This window comes from Tetrapisispora phaffii, chromosome 2 (genome assembly GCF_000236905.1).
Source record: "Tetrapisispora phaffii CBS 4417 chromosome 2, complete genome".
Lineage (NCBI taxonomy): Eukaryota > Fungi > Ascomycota > Saccharomycetes > Saccharomycetales > Saccharomycetaceae > Tetrapisispora > Tetrapisispora phaffii.
In genome coordinates this window covers 872,707-900,278 of record NC_016521.1, presented here as the reverse complement: position 1 = coordinate 900,278, position 27,572 = coordinate 872,707, and the positions used below count along the sequence as shown (strand labels likewise).

The 27,572-nt window shown below is 30.5% G+C and overlaps 11 protein-coding genes and 1 non-coding gene across 12 annotated transcripts; 5 read left to right on the top strand and 7 right to left on the bottom strand.

Annotated features, from left to right (window-relative positions):
- Positions 1-85: 85 nt before the first annotated feature.
- Positions 86-1,228, top strand: LDB16 (Ldb16p; the record flags this gene model as incomplete). Its single annotated transcript, XM_003684438.1, has 1 exon — positions 86-1,228. The coding sequence occupies one exon, from the start codon at positions 86-88 to the stop codon at positions 1,226-1,228; it is 1,143 nt and encodes a 380-aa protein (XP_003684486.1).
- A 167-nt stretch (positions 1,229-1,395) lies between these two features.
- TPHA0Btrna13R lies at positions 1,396-1,467 on the bottom strand. Its single transcript has one exon. It is a non-coding gene; the product is annotated as a tRNA-Arg (tRNA).
- A 1,230-nt stretch (positions 1,468-2,697) lies between these two features.
- TPHA0B03790 (uncharacterized protein) lies at positions 2,698-4,305 on the top strand (the record flags this gene model as incomplete). Its single annotated transcript, XM_003684437.1, has 1 exon — positions 2,698-4,305. The coding sequence occupies one exon, from the start codon at positions 2,698-2,700 to the stop codon at positions 4,303-4,305; it is 1,608 nt and encodes a 535-aa protein (XP_003684485.1).
- Positions 4,306-5,809: 1,504 nt separating this feature from the next.
- CDC10 (septin CDC10) lies at positions 5,810-6,769 on the bottom strand (the record flags this gene model as incomplete). The annotated part of the gene is made up of 1 exon (XM_003684436.1): positions 5,810-6,769. One exon carries the CDS (start codon positions 6,767-6,769, stop codon positions 5,810-5,812), a length of 960 nt encoding a protein of 319 aa, XP_003684484.1.
- A 964-nt stretch (positions 6,770-7,733) lies between these two features.
- YHK8 (Yhk8p) lies at positions 7,734-9,296 on the bottom strand (the record flags this gene model as incomplete). The annotated part of the gene is made up of 1 exon (XM_003684435.1): positions 7,734-9,296. The coding sequence occupies one exon, from the start codon at positions 9,294-9,296 to the stop codon at positions 7,734-7,736; it is 1,563 nt and encodes a 520-aa protein (XP_003684483.1).
- A 513-nt stretch (positions 9,297-9,809) lies between these two features.
- SIS1 (type II HSP40 co-chaperone SIS1) lies at positions 9,810-10,877 on the bottom strand (the record flags this gene model as incomplete). Its single annotated transcript, XM_003684434.1, has 1 exon — positions 9,810-10,877. The coding sequence occupies one exon, from the start codon at positions 10,875-10,877 to the stop codon at positions 9,810-9,812; it is 1,068 nt and encodes a 355-aa protein (XP_003684482.1).
- A 941-nt stretch (positions 10,878-11,818) lies between these two features.
- RFX1 (Rfx1p) lies at positions 11,819-14,338 on the bottom strand (the record flags this gene model as incomplete). Its single annotated transcript, XM_003684433.1, has 1 exon — positions 11,819-14,338. One exon carries the CDS (start codon positions 14,336-14,338, stop codon positions 11,819-11,821), a length of 2,520 nt encoding a protein of 839 aa, XP_003684481.1.
- Positions 14,339-19,183: 4,845 nt separating this feature from the next.
- On the top strand, positions 19,184-20,143 carry RLP7 (Rlp7p; the record flags this gene model as incomplete). The annotated part of the gene is made up of 1 exon (XM_003684432.1): positions 19,184-20,143. The coding sequence occupies one exon, from the start codon at positions 19,184-19,186 to the stop codon at positions 20,141-20,143; it is 960 nt and encodes a 319-aa protein (XP_003684480.1).
- An 839-nt stretch (positions 20,144-20,982) lies between these two features.
- On the top strand, positions 20,983-22,080 carry LEU2 (3-isopropylmalate dehydrogenase; the record flags this gene model as incomplete). Its single annotated transcript, XM_003684431.1, has 1 exon — positions 20,983-22,080. The coding sequence occupies one exon, from the start codon at positions 20,983-20,985 to the stop codon at positions 22,078-22,080; it is 1,098 nt and encodes a 365-aa protein (XP_003684479.1).
- Positions 22,081-22,296: 216 nt separating this feature from the next.
- On the bottom strand, positions 22,297-23,853 carry NFS1 (cysteine desulfurase; the record flags this gene model as incomplete). The annotated part of the gene is made up of 1 exon (XM_003684430.1): positions 22,297-23,853. The coding sequence occupies one exon, from the start codon at positions 23,851-23,853 to the stop codon at positions 22,297-22,299; it is 1,557 nt and encodes a 518-aa protein (XP_003684478.1).
- A 1,297-nt stretch (positions 23,854-25,150) lies between these two features.
- On the top strand, positions 25,151-26,065 carry PET8 (Pet8p; the record flags this gene model as incomplete). Its single annotated transcript, XM_003684429.1, has 1 exon — positions 25,151-26,065. The coding sequence occupies one exon, from the start codon at positions 25,151-25,153 to the stop codon at positions 26,063-26,065; it is 915 nt and encodes a 304-aa protein (XP_003684477.1).
- Positions 26,066-26,222: 157 nt separating this feature from the next.
- DCC1 (Dcc1p) lies at positions 26,223-27,401 on the bottom strand (the record flags this gene model as incomplete). The annotated part of the gene is made up of 1 exon (XM_003684428.1): positions 26,223-27,401. The coding sequence occupies one exon, from the start codon at positions 27,399-27,401 to the stop codon at positions 26,223-26,225; it is 1,179 nt and encodes a 392-aa protein (XP_003684476.1).
- Between the last annotated feature and the right edge of the window lie 171 nt (positions 27,402-27,572).

The following is a 27,572-nucleotide window of genomic DNA, read 5'->3' as shown; positions in this document are numbered from 1 at the left end:
TGAAGTCAATTATACAGATAGTGGATTAGGATTGCTCCCAGTATTATCGCAGTTCACATTATTATCGCAGTTCTCATTGATATACATGATAAATTTACTTGAACTCACACAAGTAGGAACTAGAACCTTTAAAGGTATACTCATCTTCTCCTTTAGTTTTGTATGCTTTATCCTCAGACTAATTGAAACAATGTTAGTTTGGATATACACAAATTTAATAAAGCAAGCATTTATAACGTGGTATACACTAGTGGGAATATTACTTTTTACACCACTATCGATATTGCTGCGAACAACGTTTCAATATTTGATGTTACCTTTAAATATCCCACTACGCATTTTCTTCAATTATACAATTCAAGAATTAGTTACAGGTGTTGACAAAAAGGAAAGTTTTTATCTCTTCACAACTATGTTGCAATATACATTGGTTTTGTTCTTAGCAGGTTCCATAATCGGGTTATTCTTAGGATCAATTCTAGGGCTCTTGCATTCTACAATAAGGATTCCAGGTATCTATATTGATTTTCCTAATATTATTTTACGTTGGATTCCATCTGTGAAACAGAAAATAAATAAGGTTACTGATTATATTTTTAAGACATTTGGGAACATTTATAATTTCAGAAGACCATTTTCCTCTAGTTCAAACAACACTAAGGATATGTCAATAAATTTAAATTCAACAGGTACTCTGACGCCCCCAAGATCACCTACACATTTGTCTCTAAATATAGAAAAATATGAAGACCAGCACCATCAAAAATCAGGAAAGAGGGATTCACTTAGTGGATGGAAAGCAGTTAACTCTACCAGAACAAGAAGTTCAGTCTCATCAAAAGAGGATGCTTTGGAATTGGCATCAATTCTACCAAGTAATTACTTTCAAGAAAATGAAACTACAACACCTGTCTTAGTCAATAAAGATACTAAAACAATATACATTCGAAGGAACTCATCCAAAGATCCTCTGGATACGCATAATAATAACAAAGAAGAAGAGGAAGAGGAAGAGGAAGAGGAAGAGGAAGAGGAAGAGGAAGAGGAAGAGGAAGAGGAAGTGGAAACATCGATGTCAAACATATGGGATCGTTTTGATGATATACCATCAACGTTGAGAACAGAAAATGAAGAAGGTACATCAATGGGTCTCTCAATGGGAATAGCCACTAATATCAATTCAGAACAGAGAATTTTGAACAAACTCAAAAATAGGAAAAAGAAATAATAATATAACAAATTGAATATTTCATAACTTAAATTTATATAGATAATTGAATTTGGTTTTTCTGCATCAGAATTATTTTTTAGTTATATACCCAATGTCATAAAAATAAATCTATAGACCAATATCTTTTAAGTGAAATTTTACTCTGTGAAAAAAAAGAAAGTAAGCACTCACGGAGGGGGTCGAACCCTCAATCTTCTGATTAGAAGTCAGACGCGTTGCCATTACGCCACGCGAGCTTAATTTCTTAAAGACGACTTGAGATAAGATCCTCAATAAATCAGATCCTTGATAATTTAGATTACTATGAGAAATGGCACCGGACGTATAACGAACTATACTATGCTAGATTGCCTCTTAAGGAAAGTGTTGTTACAAACCTGAGACTGTTGGAAATGCCACTGGCCGTATAAGTGACTATACGATACCAGATATTACCTTTTTAGGAGATTATTGTTGCAAACCTGAAACAATAGTGCCTGCAAGAATGTAATAGCAGAATTTCTAATGCATAAATAGTACTGTAGAACCATCAGCCTGCCGTACGTGTTCAACTCGACGACCTCGTCTCGAGTGGACAGAACGGCAGATTGAAATATTATGTACATATAAACCCGGTAATCAATAGTTAACAATTCATTGATCCAGGTCCAAGAGACCAGAGAGATTAATCTAATTATATAGTATATAACTTAACCACATTTTAATATATTAAAGCAATGAATTCATCTTTTGAGCAAGAATAGCCCTAACTTAGATGCTGAGGTTTCTAATAAACACTTGAGATTATTTACAATATAATTGTCTGATATATACAATATATAAAATGAACTAAGCTTGACTCTCTTTAATAGCAGTTTTTAAGATTGATGTATTTTGGTAATAACGACCAATCAATTCTCTTCATGTAATCTGTTTAGGGATACATTATCGCTGTAAGTAATGAAGTAAATAGTTACTTGTTCTTTATATACCTGCTGATTTCCTATACTATTAATAATTGCACGATAACATTTCCAACTAGATTTCGTATATATTTTGATCCTTTAAATGATTTGTTCACTAATGCGGTTATGACATACTTGTTATCTGATCTATTGGCAATGTAATCATTGACCCAAAGCTACCCCATTGTTCACCTAAGTTGGAGACGCTCACTTTGAGTATCTGCTTAGTATATGATATTACTAGCACTTTTCATCAAAATTCTAAGATTTTTCAGATTACTAGAAGCTTGCTTTTTGTACCAGCGTCAGAGTTATATTTTTTGTCATCAGGGACTTTGGAAACACAAACCTGCATCATAACTCTAAAGATTCTTTGATAAAAAATTGATTGAATTTACAACCGGATGCATATATAATATTTCAGTAATCAAGATTTTCGAGAAATTTAACTTATTTTTTCTTCCATATATAAGTTCATGTTAATGTGAACAGTAACAATACATAAGTTAACAGAAACTAACAATGCAAAGATTACCAATTCAATCCGACCCTGTAAATTTCACTGATTTTCATAAATCAATGAAAGTTAAACCACGTTCAGTCGATTACAATATATTATATTTTGATCTAAAATCAAAATGTAGAAAGAAGAAGTTTTATGGAGAAATTTTATTTGATGATAAAATTGAAAAGTGGGAGGAATATGGTAAATATAAGAAAGACCCAACTAATCGTCTACTTATCTCTTATGAGGATGCTCTTCGTTGGAATAATACAACATCACAAGTCAACGAATATTTATTAACGGCATGCCGCTATTCAAATTTATATACCAAAAAAAAAAATATTAATAGAAATGCGTTGGAAACTAATGAGGAAAAATGTAAAAAGGTTGTCATGAATGAATTATTATCGATTCTTCCCTATTTTGAGGAGATTTCAAATGAAAAGTTTACGTTGAGACTTTGGGAAGATTTGAAAACAATCATTTCAAGATATGTCCTTATATTTCCTTGGGCTTTGTTATTGACAGTTTATAAGCTAAAAAATGAAATCATTATTAAATGCTATAGTAATTGCAAAAATTCTCCCCAAGATAAGAAGGTTGAATATCATTTTAATCAACACCCCATATACGTTACCACTTTAAGCAAAAACGAGATTTTACATTTGCAAAGTAATTTTAATTTCAAAACTAACATTGTGGATGAGTTAGATGAATATTTAATTGACCGTATTGAGTATCTACATAAAATTTACAATAGACTGCATAACCTTGATCTGAAAAATATAAGTTCTGATCTGTTTTTCTTTGATACTACTTCATATACCAATGTAACTAAAACTAACACAGGTATTGCGAATAATAATGTAGCAAATATCAGATTTGTCAATGAATATCAATTTGATAATAAAACTAATAAAAAAGACTGTACATATGATGTTGATATCAAATGTTTTGATCCCACGAAAGAAAATGGTGAAACTAAAGAAAATTACCAAATGTATTTATATAAAAGCCTTCTAAACCATAAAGACCTATATTGGGATGTAACAAATGATAACTGTTGTTCCTGGAATAGAAAATTACAAATAATTGAAGATAAAATAATAAAGAACAACGCACATTTAACCCATGGTTTTCATAGAAATCATGATTTCTTTCAATATTCAGGAATATCGCAACAACTTCACGAAAAACAAGTTTATAATCTTAGAGGTATTTATAATGAACTTAGAATAAATACTGGATACAGTTATAGAGATTGTGATTATATGAAACTGGATAGGATTGGGTTAATGAACATATTTTACGATTTGATTCCTTGCTTTTTCCAAAAACAGTCAGACAGTAATTTATTGCAATGTTGGAAACTTCTGCTCAATGTCATACATACATACGGAGTAGAGTTTCCGTGGGCTTTATTTTTCTCTTTACTAGAGTTAAGATCAAAGCTAAGTCACATCAACCCAAACTTCTACCACAATAATAAAAAGAAAACCACGATAATAAAATCCCTTCATACATTCACAGGTTTATTCAGGAAATGCCGACCCAATATACATATTATTATTCAAATGACGGATACTTTAAAGCTTTCATTCTTTGTCATTTGGACAATTACTTAATGTCCGAAATTAGAAAATTAGATAGATTTTAAAAAGTTATATTCATTATTACAGCTAAACTTGTTAAGCTACTTAGCTGATGAAAATGAAATTTCGATCAAGGACTCGTTTTACCATGCTATGAAGTCATAAATAATCTATGAATGAAACATAAAAAAAGGTTTCAAACTGCTAAATACTAATAAAATAGATGGGCAATTGGTTCATCAGCATTTAGGAAAAACAGTATAATTAATCAATGTAGTTCATAAACTGAAACAGATAAACATTTTACTTCCATGAACAATATGAAAAATAGTAGACAATAATTTGGTAGAATAAGTTACTTTATTAATATAAAAATGAAATTTCATTTTCATAAACTATCGTTATCATTAAAAACAAGAAAATAAAATACTTACCTTAACTTTATTTAATATTTATATTCATTGTGCTAGATTCACTATTTATTTTGAGACATAAAAGTTATAAGATTTAATGGCTTCTTTTAGTCGTTACGGAAAAAACTAATATCAAATATAATATATAATAGATCTAACTCTTCTAATTAATGTTTCAATTAGATATTCCACTAGATTAAAATTAAAGATATGTGAATAATATATTTATCTGTCATCTATATAAACAGGATTTCTTCTCCGTCTTATCGATGGCCAAAATAGTATAATGAACTTAGAAAGTACTTCATATTAGAAACATGATAATGCTAATTAGTTAAATTCTCATATATAGAAATCCAAACTGTAGCAACAGTTGATTAAAGATTTAGATAAATACAAAACTATTATATCCGTGCCATTGAAATATTATCACAAATGAAATTATTACAACAATTATATCTTTTATGCGTAGAAGAATAATATATCCTAACAAATAAACTAATTTCAAAATGATAATAGTCTATCACATGATATAACTTACATATTTTATTTAATTAATTTCTTATTACAATATTCTAAAACTTTAATAAACAAAGTAATTAATATCCTATAATATTATCTGCTTACAGTTAATAATATTAAATAATGTGAAGTTATAGTTATGTTAAAATGAAGTATCCGAACAGATAAACATTGTACAAGTAGATGATAATTATGTGTTATTTTTTCGCTTTTATTTGTTTTTTATTATCCTATTACGCGAATAATCTTTTATTGTTATATGTTATTTTCTTGTTGCCTGCAAACCAATGTTATTTGTTATTATTGTTTGAAGATGAATTCCACTTATATGTTAATTATCTTTAATCTTTTTTTCTAAACAAATTAAGAAAAATTACATAGAAATGAAAGAATTAATTTAATTTTAAAGTGTTTTTTAATTGTATTAATTATATAAATCATATAGAGCATATAAATTATATAAATAAGCCTTTATAGTTTATTTTTAGCATTTTTGATGGTGTTATTTATATTAAATATCTATATAATATAATGAACCTAATTTGTGTTTAAGCTGTCCTATTCATTTTTATATCCACATTGGATTCTAACATTATTTGTAACTAACGTTGTGTCATTGGTACAGAGTTACGGTTTGAGGCTGTTTCTTTTAAAGCAATTAATTGTCTAGATCTGAAGCTCTCGTAATGAACAAACGAAGTTGATTCAATTAAATCTTGTAAATGAGTTCTAATTAAAAATTCTCTTAAATAAACGAATTCACATTGATCAATGTCTTCAATATTAAGGACACCCCATCTAGTTTTTCTACCTTTAAATGTTTCACCATTCAGTTCGACATCGGTCTCCGAACCAACAACGGCAAAAGGAATAATTGACCTTATACTTTTGTTTAATTCTAACTCTTCCTCAGTTAGATCGTTGTCATCGTATGGATACATTTTTAAGTCATGTTTAATGAAGTCCTCCTGTAGTATACTTCTGAATTCATTTCTTTCAGTAATAGTTAAAGTATCAGCTTTAGCAATAACCGGAATGACATTTGCAATTTCAGTTAATTTTTTTAAAGCTTCGATATCTAGGTCTTTCAATCCTGATCCATTTGGTTTTATAAAATACAAAAGAGCATGGACTCTACTGTCAGTGATATGTCTTTCACGGTTGGTAGTTAGTTCTTTACGTAAATATAAGGAATGTTGTTCTTTTATATATTTAACAATTGGATCCCAAGCTCTATTATTGTCGATGAAATCACCAAAACCAGGTGTATCAATGACGTTAACCTTTAATTGAACTCTATCTTCTTGTAAAGTGTGAGAAGAAACTGTAATTTCTGTTGTTTTTGTGATTGGTAATTTGGAAATCTCACCACCAGTAGCTGAGTCAATAAGATGTGATGAGAATAATGAATTTAATAATGTACTTTTACCTAGACCAGATTGACCTACGGCCATTATATTAAAAGCAAATCCTTTTTTAAGGAGACGGTGCTCTATTTGACTTGTGATGGTATCAAAACCAACATATGAAACAGGTTGAACAGTAGCAGGATTAATTGACATTCTTGTTTTTATTATTTTTTTAACAGTATGTGTACTTTATTTCGATCACTGTTTATTATCCTTTTCTTTTAAACTGCAAAATATATATTTATAGTAGACTATCAATCTTGGCAAACTAAGATAATATAAAGTAATACAATGTAGTTTAATTAACATTTAAAGTGATTGGATTTTACTATTATTGAATCAAAATAAAATCAATTTTAAAATTTCGCATCAGGAAAAAAGATAGTTAATAATAATAGTAATAATAATAATAATACAAAGATCAAAACTTTTTAGAGAAACTACGGAGCATGAAAAAGATAAAATTACAAAAACGGAAAAAACATAAAAAACAGAACAAGAAAAGAAAACAAAAATAAGTGATATCTTGCTTTTCTCCCAATGAAGAGAATGAAATTATGTTTTAGATTGTGTGATATCTGGGTACTCTATTTTAAATTTCCTAAAATATATAAATCATTGTGAACGACATAGTTAAATATATTTATTGGAATTTGCAGATGATTGGGAAGAGCAGAAAAGACAAGAGACGATGATACAACAATATATTTGAATGAAGTTATTCTAAGCCAGCAAACAATTGTTGTACTCCACGTAATAATGTGTCAGTTAAGTAGTAGAATTGTCCGAACCAAATTAAGAATGCTTCTTATAAAGTGTCATTAATTATTTAAAATGACACAGTATATTATTTTTAACAGGTAAATTATATTGTGTCGATAGCAATGTTGACTTCTGTTTATAACCACTATGATTCTGTACTAATTGTAGTTCATCTTTTTCGCTTCAGATAACGTGAGGTTCCAGTATATATAGATATATAAATAAATATATGTGTATGCATTTTTAACAAGGATTTAAAGAGCATCGTTATATCCTTTCTTTTTAAAAACATTCTATATGAATTAAACACTGTCTATTGGTATTACTTCAAATTATATTAAATCAAATTACTATATTAATTATCATCCCATGCATATGGTGATTTTGCTCTTAATTTAGCACCATATTTTTCAAATAAAAATGGAACTGGAATCATGGCAGTTGTTATACAGGCAATTAAAAAACCTGCCCAATTAACTCCCATGCCTTTATACATCTGTAAACCAAATAGTGGAAAGACAGCACTCATCGTACTTCTAACAAAAGAGTTACATGCCATTGCAGTAGCAGAAAATTTACGATACCCATCTACTGTGTAACTGAATACCCCAGTAAACACGTAAAATACTCCTGATCCAAATATACTACTACCGATAATTGGACCAATCCAATGAACTTTTCTGTAACATGTCCAACAAAAAATCATTAAACCAATTGGTGTTAAAAAGGCACCATAATATAAAGCCTCAAATCTCATTTCTGGAGTGCTTATGCCATTATTATCAGCAACTTTTTTTTCATAATGTTTTTGAATGATAAATGAAGTTGGAGACGCTAACAAAATACCTACTAATAGACCAACATAGGCACAACCAACTTCTACTGCTCCGAATTCATAAATGGTTTCAAAAATATAAGGAAATGCAACAAAAAATAGATAGACAATAGCCAATACAAGTCCCGTGTAAAAACATAATGTTGCCATCATAGGATCCCTTATCAACAATCCAAATGGGCCTCTGGCTGAGTTGGCTATTGAGTTTAACAAATTTGTATCACGACGTTGTAATTCCATCGGAGCAAAAAATCTTTCATCTCCTGTTTCCTTCCTAAGCCTTTTAGCTTTTTCAATAAGAAGAACTGGTTCATATGTCTCTGGAACAAGTAAAATGACACAAATGAATGATAACCCCGATGCTAACAACATTGTAATAAACGTCCATTTGTAATTTGTCCCATGCAACGCTCCACTAATAATAGGACCCAGCGCCGGTCCTAACATAGGTGAGGTTGTATATATGGTAATAGGTATACCAATGTTCTTTTTTTCAAAAATGTCAGTAAAAAGCCCACCAGCTACACTTAGAAATGCTGATCCAAAAAAGCCCGATAAAAATCTTCCAAACATGACACCTTCGATTGTCTTAGACCATATCACTAAGCACTGCCATACTATACTGAAAAAAAGAGAAATTATGAATGTCTTTCTGCGACCATACAATTCACTTAAAGGTGATAAAAACAATGGTCCAACTCCTAGTCCAAATATATAGAAAGAAATTCCTAAAACAGAAACTTCATGTGATATATGAAAATGATCCATTATTCGATCAGAAATCAAAGTCCAACATGATGATATTATGGTGATTACCATAGATGTTAGTGTTATAACCATGCCGATTATGTACTTTCTGTAGATTGGAAGAATTCTCTTTATATCTTCTGGATCTGGAATCTCAGATTCATTATCAAATTTAACTTCAAAACTGCTCAACGAATCTTTGTCAGATATACTATTATCTATCTCATTTCTACTGCTAGTGTCAGTAGCTTTGTCATCCATTGAATTAATAATTTCTTGCTCAGAAGTATTTTTTTCTGCAAAATTGTTCACGTCAAAGTCGTTCAAACTACTCATCGTTAATTCACTTCGGATTGCTTTAAGATGTGATACTAGAAAGTAGCCTTTGTATGCGATGACAATCAGCTATCTATTGGTATTGGTATCACATATAATCATTGTTATAAGCACCACCTTGATATATATAATTGGTAAAGATCTAATTCGATGAGATCCGGAGTTTTTCGTCTGTATTTTTTTTTCAAACTGAGAATGCTTACATTCTTGTAATTGTTAGGCATTGCTACAGCAGGAGATCGAGCCGCGCAACATGTTGCATCCTCATATATATCATATATAACACCAGAATTTCCGCTTTTTATTAATAAAAACCTGCAGTTTGCATACGATTTTGAAACTAATCGGTCATTTAGATTGTTAGTACATAATTGGAAAGGAAATATTGAAAATACTTATATTTTAGTCATACTATATGCTATATATTTTATTAAATTCAATTACATTCGAGAATATTTTCTATTTATTTAATTTATTACCGTAGATAGACAACAGGGAGTATACCTTTCCTGTTTAGAATAATTCATCGATTGCACGTCTTTGATCGTCAGTTAATGTAGTTGGATATTCAATTTTGTATTTAACAATCATGTCGCCTCTTTGACCTGGTTTTTTTGTCATTGGCATACCTTGCCCTGGATATGTAGAAGAGTCATTTGGTTGAACAGGTTGTACTCTTGATATTGGTAATGTTCTACCGTCGATAGTCTGTATGGTCTTTTGGAAACCTAATAACGATTCCTTGAAAGTCAAAGGTAGATAATAAACTAAGGTATCATCTTCTCTCTTGAAATTTGGATGAACTTTTTCTTTAATAACGAATTGTAGAGTTTTTCTGCCACCAGTTGAAGGATTATAGTCACCGTAATTTTTGAAAGTTATTTTTGTACCAGCTTTCCATCCAGCTTTTAATTGGATATCAACTTGTACCTTTTCTTGAACACCGTTTTGCCCTTTTCTACCGATTTTGAATGTTTTCTTTTTACCTTGAAACAAATCCTCTAAGCTGACAGGTAGATCGACCGTAACAACCTCTTCTTCTGCTGGAGATGCCCCTCTTGATCCAAAACTACCTGGCATACCGCCCATACCACCTGGCATACCACCTGGCATACCACCTGGCATACCGCCACCCATACCGCCGAATGGAGAACCTCCTCCCATGCCTCCTGGCATACCACCCATACCACCTGGCATGCCTCCAAAACTAAAGGAAGCACCACCTGGCATACTACCACCACTAGATCCACCGAAGAATTGAGAAAATATATTAAATGCGTCATCATTAGAAAAAGTGTGTGCACCGCCCGAGCCACCTGGGCCACCTGGCATGCCACCAGGTCCAAATTGAGGACCATTACCCCTTGCCGCTTCTAAACCATATTGGTCATATACCTCTCTTTTGTTACTGTCACTTAATATCTCGAATGCTTCTGAAATTTCCTTAAACTTTTCAGTATTACCAGTTGGTTTATCTGGATGATATTTTAATGCAGCCTTTCTATATCCTTTTTTAATTTCTTGATCATTGGCAGATGGTGAAACGCCTAATAGATCGTATAATTTAGTTTCTTTTACCATGTTAGATTTTATAAAATTGTGTGTATTTGTGATAGTGTTGCTCTGTGAAAATTTTTTTTATCAAAATACTAATATATAATGGGCTTATTATTCAATATATATATATTTCAATTAACTCTAACTGTAATCAATTCAAATTAGTTTTTAAATCACTTGAAAGAATAAATAGCAGTTAATTGAATCAAGAAAGTGCTGAAAGTTTTATAATAATTAACAAACCTTTTTAAAACAAGAATTTCTTCTTTATACCTTTCTCTTTAAATATGTTTCCTTATCCTTCCAATTGGTTTTATCTTTTGCTACTAGCTATTCTCAAAATTTTCTACTTCACTATTTCCCCTAGTGTTTTTTTACAATGTACTACTAAATTTCAATTTATTCGGCTCCTTTGTAACATTCTAGAACTTTCGAGATTTTTCCAGTATATGAATTGTTTGAAAAGCGAAACCTTATAATTGCATTATGTTGTAATTCATATATATATATAAATTTATGATTTATTAAAGTGCTAATAATGCAATTACTTAATATCGTCTATAGTGTATATGTTCATAAGAAGGAAAGGGAAGCGTGTGCTTCTTTTGTAATCTCTTTATTTTTCAGGACTATATTTGAATAATGTACATTTATTATACAACAATTCAATAAGTGATAGTTTAATCATAAATTTTTTTAAAGTATATATAAATGCAAAATTATGAAGTGATCATTTAAATAAAAAACTTGTAGAAAAACTGCATATAATCTCTTTAAGATCATCTTCATATTTATTAATTATGAATTTTTCATGCAATCCCCGTTTGTATACGTTCTTATATTTAGCCTGTAAATTGTTTTTTATATTTTAGGGATCAATCACCAGTGACAACAATGTTAATATTATTATTATTACTGTTTAGATTCAATTTTATAGTTGTAAGTTAAAAATGAATTCACTTCCACTAAATAAAAAATAAATGATGTGACAGTGTATTGTATAAAAACCATGGCAAAAGATTATCAACAGGTTTTATGGAAAGTTCGGTCATCAATGAATCCGTAATTCTAACTGCATTGCACATAATTTTTATCACAGGTGTATTCTCTAGTTTTGAAAATAAATCACAAAGGGATTTTGCTATACGAGAGAAGATCATTTCACCTTTATCAGCATTTGAAGTTTCATTATTATCACTATTTATGTCATTGATGAAAGCTTGCATTTCAGTAATAACAAAATTTCTAATCTCTATTCTTCTATCTGGTGTAACATCTGAATCAAGAATATCCATTACATTATCAAAATCAATCACAGATAATGTGTCCTCATCCATTTCTTTTATGGTAACGATTGTGGTGCTGAATGTTTTAATTATCCGTAGCAAAGATATTAATTTTTTTAATAATCTTGAAAACATTTTAGCAATATTTAATTTCTTATTAGCAGTAGTTCTTGGTAAATCGATAATTGATTTCTCAAGCATATTAGAATATGAATCTGCAAATTGTTCTAGATTTTTTAAAGAAAGTTCCGACAAAGTACCATCTTGTTGGTCAATGAAGTGATTAACTAGCATACTTGATAGAAACTTTACCAGATAGGAATGTACGATCATATCACATTCTGCTACCCAATCACTCAACTTATTCGAAATGAATAAATTATACATTTGCGGAGAAATCGATCCTGAACTGAATATTGATAAAGAATTTTCAATTTCATCAAATTTTAAATAGCGAATATTTTGGTACAATGTATTACAATGAGCATAATACATAGATTCCAGAGAAGACACAATGTCTCTATCCATATCATCTTTTAATAATTCTAAAGGAATTTGAGGATATTTTAGATTGAAATTAGAAGATTTCACCTCGTCATCATTGAAAATTACATCGTATAGGTTACCATTAACAAATGGCAAGTCATTACCTGAATAAAGATATATTAGTATTTCATCATTATTGGTGATAGTTGGTTGCTTATCTTTACAATATCTTGAAGGAGAATTGGATGAATTATTAGAAGAAGGTGAAAAAATATCATCATTTTCCAAAGAGCTGTTATCATTTGAAAATGAACCATCCATATCAGATTTAGTATTTGGAGAAAGATATTGCAATTTTGATTCATTATTTGGATCTTCGGAGCCATTTATTGGGCTACCAGGCAAATTTTCAGAAGCACCACTGATTATTATGTTTGACTTTTTATCAGTACTAATAACACTATCTTCATCACTCAATATCTCATTTTGAGTTTGAGTATCATTTGCAAGTTTCAAACCGCAATAATGATATTTAGATTGACCTCTCATACCTAATCTTCTTGTTTTTAAATTTGGAAATACAGATCTAATCAGTTTCCCTAAAGATGCTTGTGATAGTGGTTTCAAAGAATTATGTACACATGATGAAGCATATTGTGAAAAGATTCTACCTCTTGGAACAAAACTGGTTTCATCAGATACACAATTTTGCATTAACCAAATAAAAGCATAAACTTGCCTTTCTTTTTTACGCATTTGTTCAGCAATCTGAATTGTAGATTTGGAATGAGTTTTTGAATTTAACTTTAAAAATTCCATTTCTGAATTTCTCACTATTGGAACATATTCAGAAATTGGTTTATCTTTGTATTTTTCTGCGATTGACTTAGCTATAGTTTCTTGAGTATTTTTTCTTGTATTTGAATTCATTATTTGTGTATGGAATTTCTGAGCTTGCATTGAATACTGTGCAGAATTTGAAGTTACGATAATGCTAGCATTTGAATTATTGAATGCTTGGTGCTGGTTCATTATTTCTGGAATAGTTCTTCGTAGATGAGGTAATTCATTATAGCCATTTTGGTAAGGCATATGACTTCCATTTTGATTTACAATATTTTGACTATTTATAGTTGGTTTTGTAATAAGTGGCCTAGCCATTCCAATATGGTTATTTAATGGATTATTAACTTGTAGATTCTGTGATGATGAAATAGCAGTTGGTGGCAATGAAAATGGCAGCTTATTTATATTAACAGGAGCAGGAGCAGGAGCAGCTGTGCCATTAGATCCAGAACTACTGTTGCTCAATATTGTTGGTATATATGGTTTATTATCATAACCTTGTAATATATTATTATTGATGCTGTAGTTATTGCTATCTTTTGTGCTTAGTAATGGAGACGGCAGTGATCTGTACCTAGTATCAACAGTTGGACTATTGTTACCACTTTTGTTACTATTATCGAAAGTATTATTGATTGGAGATATGAATCTCAAATTTGAATTTGAATTATTATTTGGAACGATATTATTACTAATTCCATTATTACTTGGATTAAACGGTGGTGAATATGGATAATTATTCAAATTATTCATAATATTATTACTACTACTACTCTTATTATTATTGTTATTGTTCATATTAAAGCTCCACACTTGATTATCTGAACGTATATTGTTATTATAAATAATAGTTTGAGTATTTGACATTACCTGCAATGTAGCTTCCCTTGATTATATCGAATATATTTCAATCTCTTATTTGGAAGAACTATTTCCAATATAGAGATAATATAATATTCGTTTCTTAATAGATTGTCAAATAGAAAAAAACAAAGACAGAAGTGAATTATAAGTGATTAATTATATTATGGTTTTGAAATTAATATTATTTTTGTAATCAGACCGTAATTGTAATATTTAAATTAGTTTTAAATAGTACGTATAAAAATTTTGTTGTCTAGAAAAAAAATCTACATATAAATTTATATCGCCTTCTTTTGCCTTCTATGAATAATTATTTTCTTTTTCCGGTTATTGCGAAAAAAAATATCAATCAACTTTTATAGAAAAAATATAGTAGCGCAATACCTGAAATCATAAAAAAAAAATGCAATGGGTTTGATCTACCTGTAATGAATGCTAAATGAAGATCGAAAGTTAAGAATAGATATATATATATGTATATATATATAAGTTTGATATTTAAAGGAAAGGCTGGAAGTTGTTTATTGATTATAATAGCTATTCTAACTAACGTTGACATAAGATTGGAATTAGAATACACGGAATATTTCTAATTTACTCGAGACGGAACATTAAGAGTCTAATTAGTTACATCATGAATTTTAAGTTAAAATGAAATTACATTAGTTATATTTTTCCTTTCTTTTTCCTTTTAGTTCTCTTATACATTGGTACTTATTGTTTTCTTTATTCCAATAGTCGTTAGGATTGCAATACTAAAAGCTGATGTATTTCATTTTATGTATATATGTTGCATTACAATGTTGTTCTAAAATCGGTGTTGGTCAAAATATTACCGTATATTATTAATGTGATTATATCCATGCAGAGAAATCTGGGAACTAATAAAAAAGACCATAAAAATCTCCAAGAGCATCAAACAAGCATATCATTCATACCTATAGTATTAAGAAGGATGCGTGTATACAGCAAAATGTCTTATATATTTGTTCAGCTTTACGTACTACGCTTCTTTTAGTAGAGAATAATGGTTTATGTATATATATTGTAATATATATATACATATTTTCGATTTCGTACTTGACAAAACACCATGGCAATGAATAGTAAACCCCAATTATTTTTATTTACACCAGTACATTATGGTAGTTGTTCGGATGTGTCTGTGTAATCTCGTTTGTGATCTAATAGATTTTTGAAATAATGAGTTGTAATTCCGGTTAAGTTCGGAAATTTAAAATTAATTTTCGCAAAAAAAATAGCAAAAGAAAAAAAAATTGAGCGAAGTGCATATTGTGTAACACGGAAACGAGTTCGTATATTTTTAGAATAATATGAAATCATATTCATTGCTTTTTAGGAATTAAATGTCAAGAGCATGAAATGATGCGTATTCGCAATATTTGTTTTACTTTATACGCTGTTTTACATCTGTTTTGCATACTTCAGCATCATTGTTTTTTTTCTTTCTATTATTGCGTAATTACCGTTGCTTGTTTTTGGTTTTATGTATTTGTAAGTAGATAATACGCTGTCATTGGCAGGAGGAGAGGGATAAAACCAAGCGAATTAAGAAGCAAAAGACAAGTACAGAGAGAAGGAAAAAAATAAGCTATCACCTCACAGGAAAAGTACGTGGGAATCAGAAATCGATGAAAAATGCAATTTCCGAAGAAAGTTATGGATCATTTATAATAGTTAGCACATTCCACCCTGCTGTTTTAATTCGTCAGTTTTTTTCTGTTTTCTTTTTTTACCGTATTTATCACCTGTTTTATATACTGTTTTTTTCCCACTTGAAATATAAGGCGGAGAAAGATAATGTAAAGCAGTTTTCTTGTACTCTAATCGGGACATCGGAAGAAAGGGCAAGGGAGAAGATATAGGAGGATTAATCTTTGATATGTACGGTATTTTTCAACAATTAGTTTTAAGTTTCTTTTGTGAAGTATCGCAACTGTGTGTTTCGCGGATGATCTGATTCCGGAAAATATTTATTGTATTTGCTCGTAGGATAATATATGGTGACAACATATTTAAATGCAATTCTTTATGAATAGGAAACTAACGGTTATGACCGTATCGTTGCCGTATCATTTAAGCTAATGACTTGCAATTCGAATTATATTACTATAACACAAGATAGCACACCCACATACTTCCCATTTGTGACATTTTTTCGGAAGAAGATGCAAGTGAAAATTTTCGCGGAACTACATTAGGACAAAATGTATAGGCATATTCTTATCTCAGTAATTGTTACGTACAGCACGTCACAATTGCAATGCTAGCAACGAACGAACGACAAAACAACATAAATCAATTAAAATAGAGTTCGCATTCTCACTATTATTATTTTATTCTCTAAGCGAATCTGTATGCAAATAATTGTGAACATAAAGATCTATGTATACAGACAGACATATAAACATGGATGTATGGGTCTACTATTTCCGGAATATACATTATTCATGTTTTGTATACTTTTTACTTTAGTTACATTTAATCATTTCGAATTATTGTTTCCTAATATAAGGACAGGGATGAATGAAATTTTCTTTTATTTCTTATTCAATTGGACGGGGCGGGAGGGACTGCTAAAACAAAATCTGTTCAATTTGTTAATTATTTATTATCAACATCCAAAACTGGTGAACTCTCTCACAATAATATTAGTAATAAGAATATATATATATATCTCATCTTTAAAACACTTCAAATGCGTATTTAATTGTTTTTCCTTTTTACAGTGTTGTGCGAAGGACACTTATTATTCATAATTAGTTCAATAATGAAACGTAAGTATTCACAAAACAAGTAACTGATGGTGACCTTTCTTTTTTGCGTTTTTTCTGTATCTTTTTCTGTCTTTCTCGAAGTTCATACCCTTCCCCTTTGCGTACAAGTTTCTCTCTAGATAATTTTTAGTTTTCGTTAGTCGTTCGAACAAAATAATCGGAATATTACCTATACTAATAATCCGATGATAATTATCCGTGTAATTTATTGTTAATATATTATTACCTAAAAGTATGATCTGTCCTATAAATTTAAAATTAAATTTATTAAATTGGCATTTGATACGAACAAATTCTGTTCGTAAATTAAAAGAGTTACAACAAGAAAGAGAGAGATAATAAAAAACAAACATAAAAAGTAAAAAACTCCGCATAATTATTTATCTCTGTGCTCTGAAATCAACAGAGATAGAGAAACATGTATGCCGTGCCGGCAAGGTTCTCTTTAAACTTGAATCCAATATATCTACATATACTGAGATTAAGTTTGTATACAGCTATGCCTTTATCCGGCTAAAAATCTTTTCCGGTTTTCCAATGATTATTTAATTACTTGATACTCACAACTCTTTCGGTCTCCCTCTCGGAATAATTATTAGTTCGGATAATATATGTCTTTTTGTTCTTGAACAGTAAAATACTTGATCCGAGACAAAATCAAATAGCAAGCAATAATTATCATACACATACTCCGTGCAAGAATGGTTTTATTAAAATTTAGTACCAGCTCAATATATTCGTAGAATAAAATCAACATAACCATTGCTCACTGGCGGGTATAGAACCATTAAAAATTCAAAACGTTCTAATAGAAAATTTACAATAACTGTAATACCTGATGCAAGTAAGCATTGGTTGTCTGACATTTAGAAATATTAACAATATTATTCATACGCTTAATACAAGGAACCCTCATTCATACCATGCTATATTGATGAACGTATAAATAATAAGACGAATAAAAATATTATGGTCATATATAGTAGATAAAAGTTGAGAAGGATTATGAGAATACACAAAGGAAACAAGCACCCCAATATTCTTAGTGATTTTACCTATGCTAATACGTGCGAGTTAACTAAATAACTAACATAAAGCAAAATATATACATCATACTCATGATAATTTTATTAGGGGTAACCAATCTATTTATAGTCAGTGGTCAACAATGAATACGCATGGTGTCATAATCTGGGTTTACAATTGATTTAACTATCTTCCAATGGTAATACGATGTAATGGCGACAAATTATTATAGTACTGATATATCAATCAGTTAAACTGAACGATAACATTGATATAAAGTAAACGACAGTAGCATTTAGTAGAGAATACTTCAACGATTTAAGTGAATTCTTTGATCAAAGGTTCTCCATCTTATTAAGAAATAAAATATTAATTTTACATTATTGTCATTTATAGTATGCTGTCTTTAGTGTCATTATTTTTGTGAGACTTCTTATTATATCATACCAGCAGAATGGTTAAAATACGAGTTGATATAATTATAATTGACAGATTTAAAACAATCTATAAATATTTGCATAACAAAACACACATAGTTATTGATGCTGTTACTCAATCGATTCATTTATTTGTTTTTTTATTAGTTCATACATAAGCGTATCCATAAATATATAGATACATATATGTGTATAACTGTGTCACTTATTGATTATCACAACATACGGACAGTTAATATAATTGAGTATAGAGGTCTATTTTTCATTAAGCACTTTAAAATTTTTTTACATGTTTTCCCACCATGGGAGAAGTTCTAACATAATTTTGCCGATTTTAACATACTGGTAATAAATTTCATTTGGAAATAAAAATTTTTGCGATGAGATGAGATTAATTCAATGAGATCAATTAACTAACTTAACAACCTAGTATAATTATCATTGTTACTAATCTTATACACGTATAGTATTTAAAGAAATACATTATTTCATTGTTGGTTTTTTATTATATCCTGCTGAATTATTTTATCATTTTACGAGAAGAGAGACAACACTTTACCGCAGAACTCATACATTAACAAAAGAAAATGTCAGCCAATTTAAATTCAAATCCAGAAGTTCTTTTACGTAAGAGAAGAAATGCTGACAGAATAAGATTAGAAAGACAAGAGAAGGTCAAGCAAAGACAAATTTTAAGAGAGAAGCAAAAGAGAGATAACAAGAATAAATTTTTAAGATTTGAAAATATTGCTGCTACTGCTTTAGCAAGTGAGAGAGAAACTGAAAGAGTTAAGAGAATTAGTACAGTCGAAATTAAGAAGTCCATGAATGATGTATCCAATCTGGGTTCCGTTTCTGATTTCATCTTAAAGATTACTGAAAAGACACCGGAACAAATTTTGGAAGAACAAGAAAGTGGTATCACAATTGAAGGTGAAGAAGATAACTTAATCAGAGAAAAAATTCGTTATAACAATGAGGAAACCTTAATTTTCGTCGTTAGAGTAGATGGGCCTCTTTTAGCTAAGGCACCACAAAAGGTGCAAAAAATTTTAACTATTTTAAGATTGACTGAAAAAAATACTGGTGTGTTTGTGATTCTAAATAAACTTGTATTCCCATTATTGAAAATGATTGCTCCATATGTTGTCATCGGTAAACCATCTTTATCAACTGTTCGTTCTTTAATACAAAAGAGAAGTAGAATCTTAGTGAAGGATGAAGAAAATCCACATTCTGCTAATTCAATGAAAGAAGTTATCTTAAATGATAATAATGTCATTGAAGAACAATTAGGGTCAGAAGGTATAATTTGTATGGAAGACATAATCCATCAAATTGACAAAATGGGTGACAAATTCCAAACCTGTTCTTTCTTTTTACAACCATTCAGATTAAACCAAGAAGTCTCTGGTTTCTCAGCTTTGAGTAAATTACGCAGAATCCAAGTTGCCGAAAGTCAAGATAAACTGCGTTTTAAATCAAATTCCTCTTCAGCACCTATCACCGAAGTCGACATCGATGCACTAATTGGTAAAATGAATTAGATCGACTTATCTGGAAACTATGAGCATATTAAAATACAACATCCCCTATCGTTTGAAGAATATATAAATATAAACAAACACATAAGTATATGTATATATCTACATATATATATCTATATATTATATGTATTTTTTTTATTTCAAATAAGAATATAACATTGTACATTATTGTTAATTAACAATTAAATATACTGGCATTCAACCTAAATAAATACTTACCCTTATATTACAAAAGGCCAACAATGATATTCACATGAACATCTAAATCAGCTCTGAGATCTAATCATATTATAGACAGTTTAAAATTAGTATTAAAGCCTTAGCTGTAGTTGGAATATCATTATTATCATATAAACTTTAATAACTATTACTATAATATAAAGAGATCCTGAACCGGAGTCACTCCTAAGAAATAATATGAAATCTCCGGTCACAGGCCGTTACCGGAGGAAAATACAACAGTACCAATTTTTTTACAGCCTTTTTATGACTAAGGCTTCTCCTCATAGTCAGAAAGGTTTTAACTACAATGAAATAAGGGAGATCTAAGCACCAAGATGAATCATTATAATAGTTTCGTCAATCGGATTCCATTAAACTTCAATAAAGAATATTATTTTTCAAATAGTCACTAATGTCGTGTGTTTTATTGTAAATTAATCAAATATATAAATAAAGACCAATTAAAGAATTAAAATTGCTTTCCGATTTGTTCAATCTTTAGTTAGGAATTGTTATTAAAATATTTCACAAAAAATACCACTCAATTAAATAAACCATTAATTGAATCATATTATCTATAGAATTAGCCTATAAATACCAACGAAATACAACACATAATGCCGGAAATAAAGAATATTGTAGTTTTACCTGGTGATCACGTCGGTGGTGAAGTTACAGAAGAAGCCGTTAAAATTTTAAAGGCTATAGAGGAAGTTCGTAATAACAAAGTAAAATTCAATTTTGAATACCATTTGATTGGTGGTGCTGCAATTGATGCTACTGGTAACCCATTGCCTGATGAAAGTTTAGAAGCCTCTAAGCGTGCAGATGCTGTTTTATTGGGAGCTGTCGGTGGCCCTAAGTGGGGGACTGGATCAGTAAGACCGGAACAAGGTTTACTAAAAATCCGTAAAGAATTACAGTTATATGCTAATCTAAGACCTTGTAACTTTGCTTCAGATTCATTATTAGATCTTTCACCATTGAAAGAAAAATATGCAAAGGGCACAGACTTCACTGTAGTGAGAGAATTAGTTGGTGGTATTTATTTTGGTAAAAGAAAGGAAGACGATGGCGATGGCGTAGCTTGGGATAGCGAACAATATTCTGTTCCAGAAGTGCAAAGAATAACAAGAATGGCTGCATTTTTAGCTATGCAACATAATCCACCACTGCCGATTTGGTCGTTAGATAAAGCAAACGTTTTAGCTTCCTCAAGACTTTGGAGAAAAACTGTTGAAGAAACTATTCAAAATGAATTTCCTTCTTTAAAGGTTAGTCATCAATTGATTGACTCTGCTGCCATGATTTTAGTGAAAAATCCAACTCAATTGAATGGTATAATCATTACGAACAACATGTTTGGTGATATTATTTCTGATGAAGCTAGTGTCATCCCAGGTTCTTTAGGACTCTTACCTTCAGCCTCGTTGTCATCATTACCAGATACTAATTCCGCGTTTGGTTTATATGAGCCATGCCATGGTTCAGCACCAGATTTACCAAAAGGCAAAGTTAATCCAATTGGTACAATTTTATCTGTAGCCATGATGCTAAAGTTATCCTTAAATTTGAAAGAGGAAGGTATTGCTGTCGAAGAGGCTGTAAGAAGAGTTTTAGATAACAATATCAGGACTGCAGATTTAGGAGGTTCAAATTCAACTTCAGATATTGGTGACGCTGTCGCCAAAATAGTAAAAGAAATTTTAACCTAGTACTCTATAAATCTAATTATTTCAAATGATGTATGTCCCTCTACTTATCTATCAGTGATAAAATAATGTAAATATGTTATTAAATGTTTTTTTCCTAATTCTAAAATATAAAATTTGATATTATGTGGATATTTATTATACTATCGTGAATGTATTTACCGGAAAACAGTGTTAAAAACTAAAGTTATTATTAATGGATTATATTTATATACATATTTAATGGCCAGACCATTGGATGGAATCTAAATCAATCCCTTCCTGTACCATTTCCCAAAGAGGAGATAACTCTCTTAGATACTTTACTCTTTCTACTATAGCCTTAATGACATAATCGACTTCTTCATTTGTTGTGAATCTACCAATACCGAATCTAATGGATGAATGAGCAAGTGCATCATCCTTACCTAAAGCGTGTAAAACATAAGAAGGTTCTAGAGAAGCTGATGTACATGCTGAACCTGATGACAAAGCAATATCTCTTAAAGCCATTAGTAAAGATTCACCTTCAACATAAGCAAAGGACACATTCACACAGCCAGGGTAACGATGTGATGGGGAACCATTTAAAGTGGCATGTTCCACTGATAACAATCCCTTGGTTAGTCTATCAGATAATTCTGTAATATGTTTATGATCTGATTCATATTCTTGCTTCATCAATCTAGCGGCTTCACCGAAACCTGCGACTAAAGGTGGAGCCAAGGTACCCGATCTTAAACCTCTTTCTTGTCCACCACCGGATAGTAAAGGCTCTAATCTAACTCTTGGTCTTCTCCTTACATACAGAGCACCAATACCCTTTGGACCGTATATTTTATGAGATGATATTGATAGTAAATCGATGTTCATTTTATTTACGTCCATTGGAATTTTTCCATAAGCTTGTGCAGCATCTGTATGGAAGAATACTTTATTTTTTCTGCATATTTCTCCTATTTCCTTAATTGGTTGTAAAACACCAATTTCATTATTAACAGCCATAACAGAGACTAAACAAGTTGTTGGCCTAATATTTTTCTTCAAATCCTCTAAGTCAATCAAACCATTTTCATCAACCGATAAAAAAGTGATTTCAAAACCTTCATTCATCATTGATCTTGCAGCCTCTAAGACACATTTATGTTCCGTTCTTGTTGTAATAATATGATTTTTTGTTTTTTTATAAAATCTAGCAACACCCTTGACTACAGTATTATTTGATTCGGTAGCACCTGAAGTGAATATAATTTCCTTTGGGTCTGCATTAATCAAGTCTGCAACATGTTTTCTTGCTTTTTCGATTTCTTTATTCGTTTCCCAACCATAAGCATGTGTATTTGAATGTGGGTTACCATATAGACCAGTAAAGAATTTCATCATAGTATCAAGCACTCTAGGGTCGGTAGGAGTGGTTGCCTGCATGTCCAAATAGATTGGTCTTGTACCGAACCCTGTGTTTTCTTGATATGCATGTTTCAATGCGTTGGAGCTGCTTAATATGGCAGCTTCTGATTCTGTTTTACTTTCTTTATTTGAAGTGCTGGCAGCATTGTTTCTTACTTCCGATTGTTCTTTTGCAGCAGCTTGTATATCGGTATGAATTTCTAGAGAAACATCATCAACCAACTTCTTCACAGCTGAAACAGCAGCAGAATAACATCTTACATGGTCTAATGATTTCAAAACAAGTACGTCCCTTCTTCTGTTGTAATTGTTATATATTCTGCTATTATTCCTCAATAAAGCAGAACTTCTAAACAACCCGACAAGTCGTCCTCTAGTACCTCTAATCATTAGGATATGTTTCTTATTATTGTATAGATATTTATTTTTAACTAAAGGAGTTTCACTGTTAAAAACAAATATTTGTAAATAAAATAAGTTATTATTAGTAATATAATAATGTAACCTTAAAGTAAAATCGACAATATTCTATTTTGACTTTTGAATACTGCTTGATCACTATACTATTATTTAGTGTTATAAAATAGTAAAGTCAAATAATATCAAAACAAAGATGAACCTATTCCTTTATATATAAATCGAAATAGAAATATATAATAAATGAGCTTTCCTTTCGAATAAACTATTGACCGAAATATATTATTACTCAATATATTATTATTGTATTTTTTCAAAAACTATTAATTAGTATTAATCATGTCAACCACATTTCCGATCAATGAAAGAGGAAATGAACATCATCAAAATAGGGTTCAACCAATACAATAAAGAGCAAATAATATAATATTCAAACAATCCATTAATCAATCAATCACAAATCGACGATTGCTGTGTATGATGTGAAAAGCTCTATTTCCCTGCTAAAACTTTTGAAACTTCTGAAACTTTCAAAGTAATTTTTACTGAAAGGAGGCAGCCTTAGAAGGTCAGATCACATGATATAAGGCCAAAAAAACCTGGGAATATAACGATTAAGAATGATGATGATAACGATGATGAGGAGAAGGAACTTGTGGAAGTTAAGACGTATTTTAACTTTATTAATTGTAAGATAAACATGACATTGAGGTATTGTGAACTACTTGTAGGAAATGCACCTTTTGAAAACCAGTATGGTAGAGACTTCCTTTTAACTTTCTGTTCGTTCGACTTCAGTGGCACTTTGTTTCTTTATGTGAAGGGTTTCTCTAAAGAATATGCTTTCGCTGAAGAGAGATCATTCGTTGTCGCTGTTATTATTATCGTCGTAAAATAGTTGTGATTTAGCTCGGACCTGTTATGGCAATGAATTGTGTCATTCTAATGATCTTACTCATCGTAAATATGGAGGTCGAGGTCACTGACCACGAAATTCAGATGATGTACTATTAACTTTACAGTAGTCGTAATATAACTTCTTAAGAACTCTTTCGTAAACGACCAGTGTCCAATTGTTTTATTTACAATTGCAATTATCGTTTCAGAGTTATGGTTATAATTAAGGTAATTCAATTATATATGTCTCCTGTTCAGGAAGATTACACTTTTGTACTGAAAAAGCAAACAATAAAAGATATTCAAAACGTTCTGTTTTAGACAACATAAGTGAATCATCAATTGATTGTGCATTACTGACTTTTTTTTGAACATGGCTTATGATGGGTTTCTTATTTCTCTGCTAAGTGGTGCTGCTGCAGGTACATCGACTGATTTATTGTTTTTCCCAATTGATACAATAAAAACCAGGTTACAGGCAAAAGGTGGGTTTTTCTACAATGGTGGCTACAGAGGAATCTATAAAGGTTTAGGTAGCGCAGTCATTGCTAGTGCCCCAAGTGCTTCTCTATTCTTTGTTACTTATGATTACATGAAGGTAGAATTAAAACAAATGTTATTAAGATATAATAAAAATAACCAATCTGAATGGATAAATACAGTGACTCATATGACTGCATCTTCCTTAGGTGAAATTTCTGCTTGTATGGTCAGAGTTCCTGCTGAAGTTATAAAGCAAAGAACTCAAACATCGATTTCTAAAAATAACTCTACATCTTGGCAGACTTTTAAAACATTATTGAAAAACGAAAATGGTCAAGGTTTTAGAAATAATTTTTATCGTGGTTGGGCATCGACAATTTTAAGAGAAATTCCTTTCACTTGCATACAATTCCCATTATATGAATATTTGAAGAAAGCATGGTTATTACATGACATCGATATACTCAGTGAGAAATCAGAAATGATATCCACTGATTCGCTAAATACAACTTTATCCCCATGGAAAGGTGCTATTTGTGGTTCAATCGCTGGTGGTATTGCAGCAGCTACCACAACTCCACTAGATGTACTAAAGACTAGAATAATGCTAAGTGACAAATCCATGGGCACGATTAAACTGGTTCAAAATTTGTACCACGAAGAAGGTATGAAAGTATTTTTTAAAGGTGTGGGCCCACGGTCTATGTGGATCAGTGCAGGTGGTGCGGTATTCTTGGGTGTCTATGAGATCACTAGATCTGTGTTAATTAACACAAAGAGCCATCAGAAACCATTTATTGAATGATTAAAAGGAAAAGACGAGAGATGATTAATCATGTAATATATAAATATGCATTTCTAACGAAAGTTAAAATAACAAAAAGCATTATAGCATTATAATATTCAACCTTGAAGTATATTTTTTTTTGTGAATAATATTGATAATGGCAAATCTCTATAAATTATCTGCTACTAATAATGAATTTGTTACCAATTCTTTTACGCCTGGAGAATTTCATAATAAAACTATCTATCTTTAAATTTTTCGTGTTAAATTCTTCAATAAATGGCACAATATCTTCTTGTTGCCACTGTGATTGCAACTTGAAAAGCATTTTGAACCTATCTTTAATGTCGTTGGGTAGTATATCTTTCGATATGTATTGGATAGAATTCGATGACGGTCTATAATACCAACCGGCCAGTAATTGTAAATCCATTTCACTTGGGAAATAAGGTGGAAATAATGATTTCCATTTGATCAAAAATTCATCTTGTGACATACTTTTCTTGGAAACATATTTTTTTAAAGCATTTATACCATACCACATCACTATTTCTTTCATATTTAATCTCCAAGTTTCTTGTTTTGATTCAATATTCATCAAACTAAACTTTTTGATTACTGTCTCTACAACATCTTTTGAATATAAGTTATTCTTAGTATTTTCCTGGTCCTCATTTATATCTTTGTTAACAGCGTTGTATATATCTTTAATTGTTAAATTTTTAGTATCCAGGGATTCTGCCATTATGCTCATTAACACGATGTGCAACACTTTGGACATAAAATCTGATGACAATATACACATATAGCCATTTATACGACATCCACCAATATTCGTCCATCTACGGTCAAACTCTTCTCTAGAACAGAGTGAATTTTTTAAGATAGTTTTTTTATCTTTTATATGCAACTTTTCTGACTTTTTTGGAAATTCTATTTCACCGTTATATATTGGAATGTTGTTCAAATTAACTAATGGGTTATTAATTAATTGTGTTTCATATTCGAATGTAGTTCTAACAAACCCTAAGTAGTCCTTATTAGGTGCGGTATTGGTACCGAATAATGGTACTTTGTCTGAATCAGGTGCCTCATCAGGTATAAATTCTTTCATTAAAAGAACAGTATTAGAATGGTTCATCTGTCTCATTAGCCACGTTTTATCATCAGAACACAATACAACATCATTGTTTTGGTTGGTTTCATCGTCATTATTTAAATCTCGGCTGACCGATTTAAATTGTAAACTATTCCTATTCTCTTTGTTAGTTAATATTTTTAAAAGATCTGGAGTCAATTGAATCAATTTATAAGAATAATCATTTTTAAGTTTTGTATGCAAATTAATGGACATCTTTTCAAAAGGTTGGGGACGAAAATAAACGGCAAGCAAAACAAATTAGTTTAAAACGATTGTCAATAGTTGATCAATATTATTACGTCGGAATAAGTGTCATTAACATGAGCCAATGTTTTTTAATAACATTAAATCATTCGATATTTTATATTCATATTAATTACCATC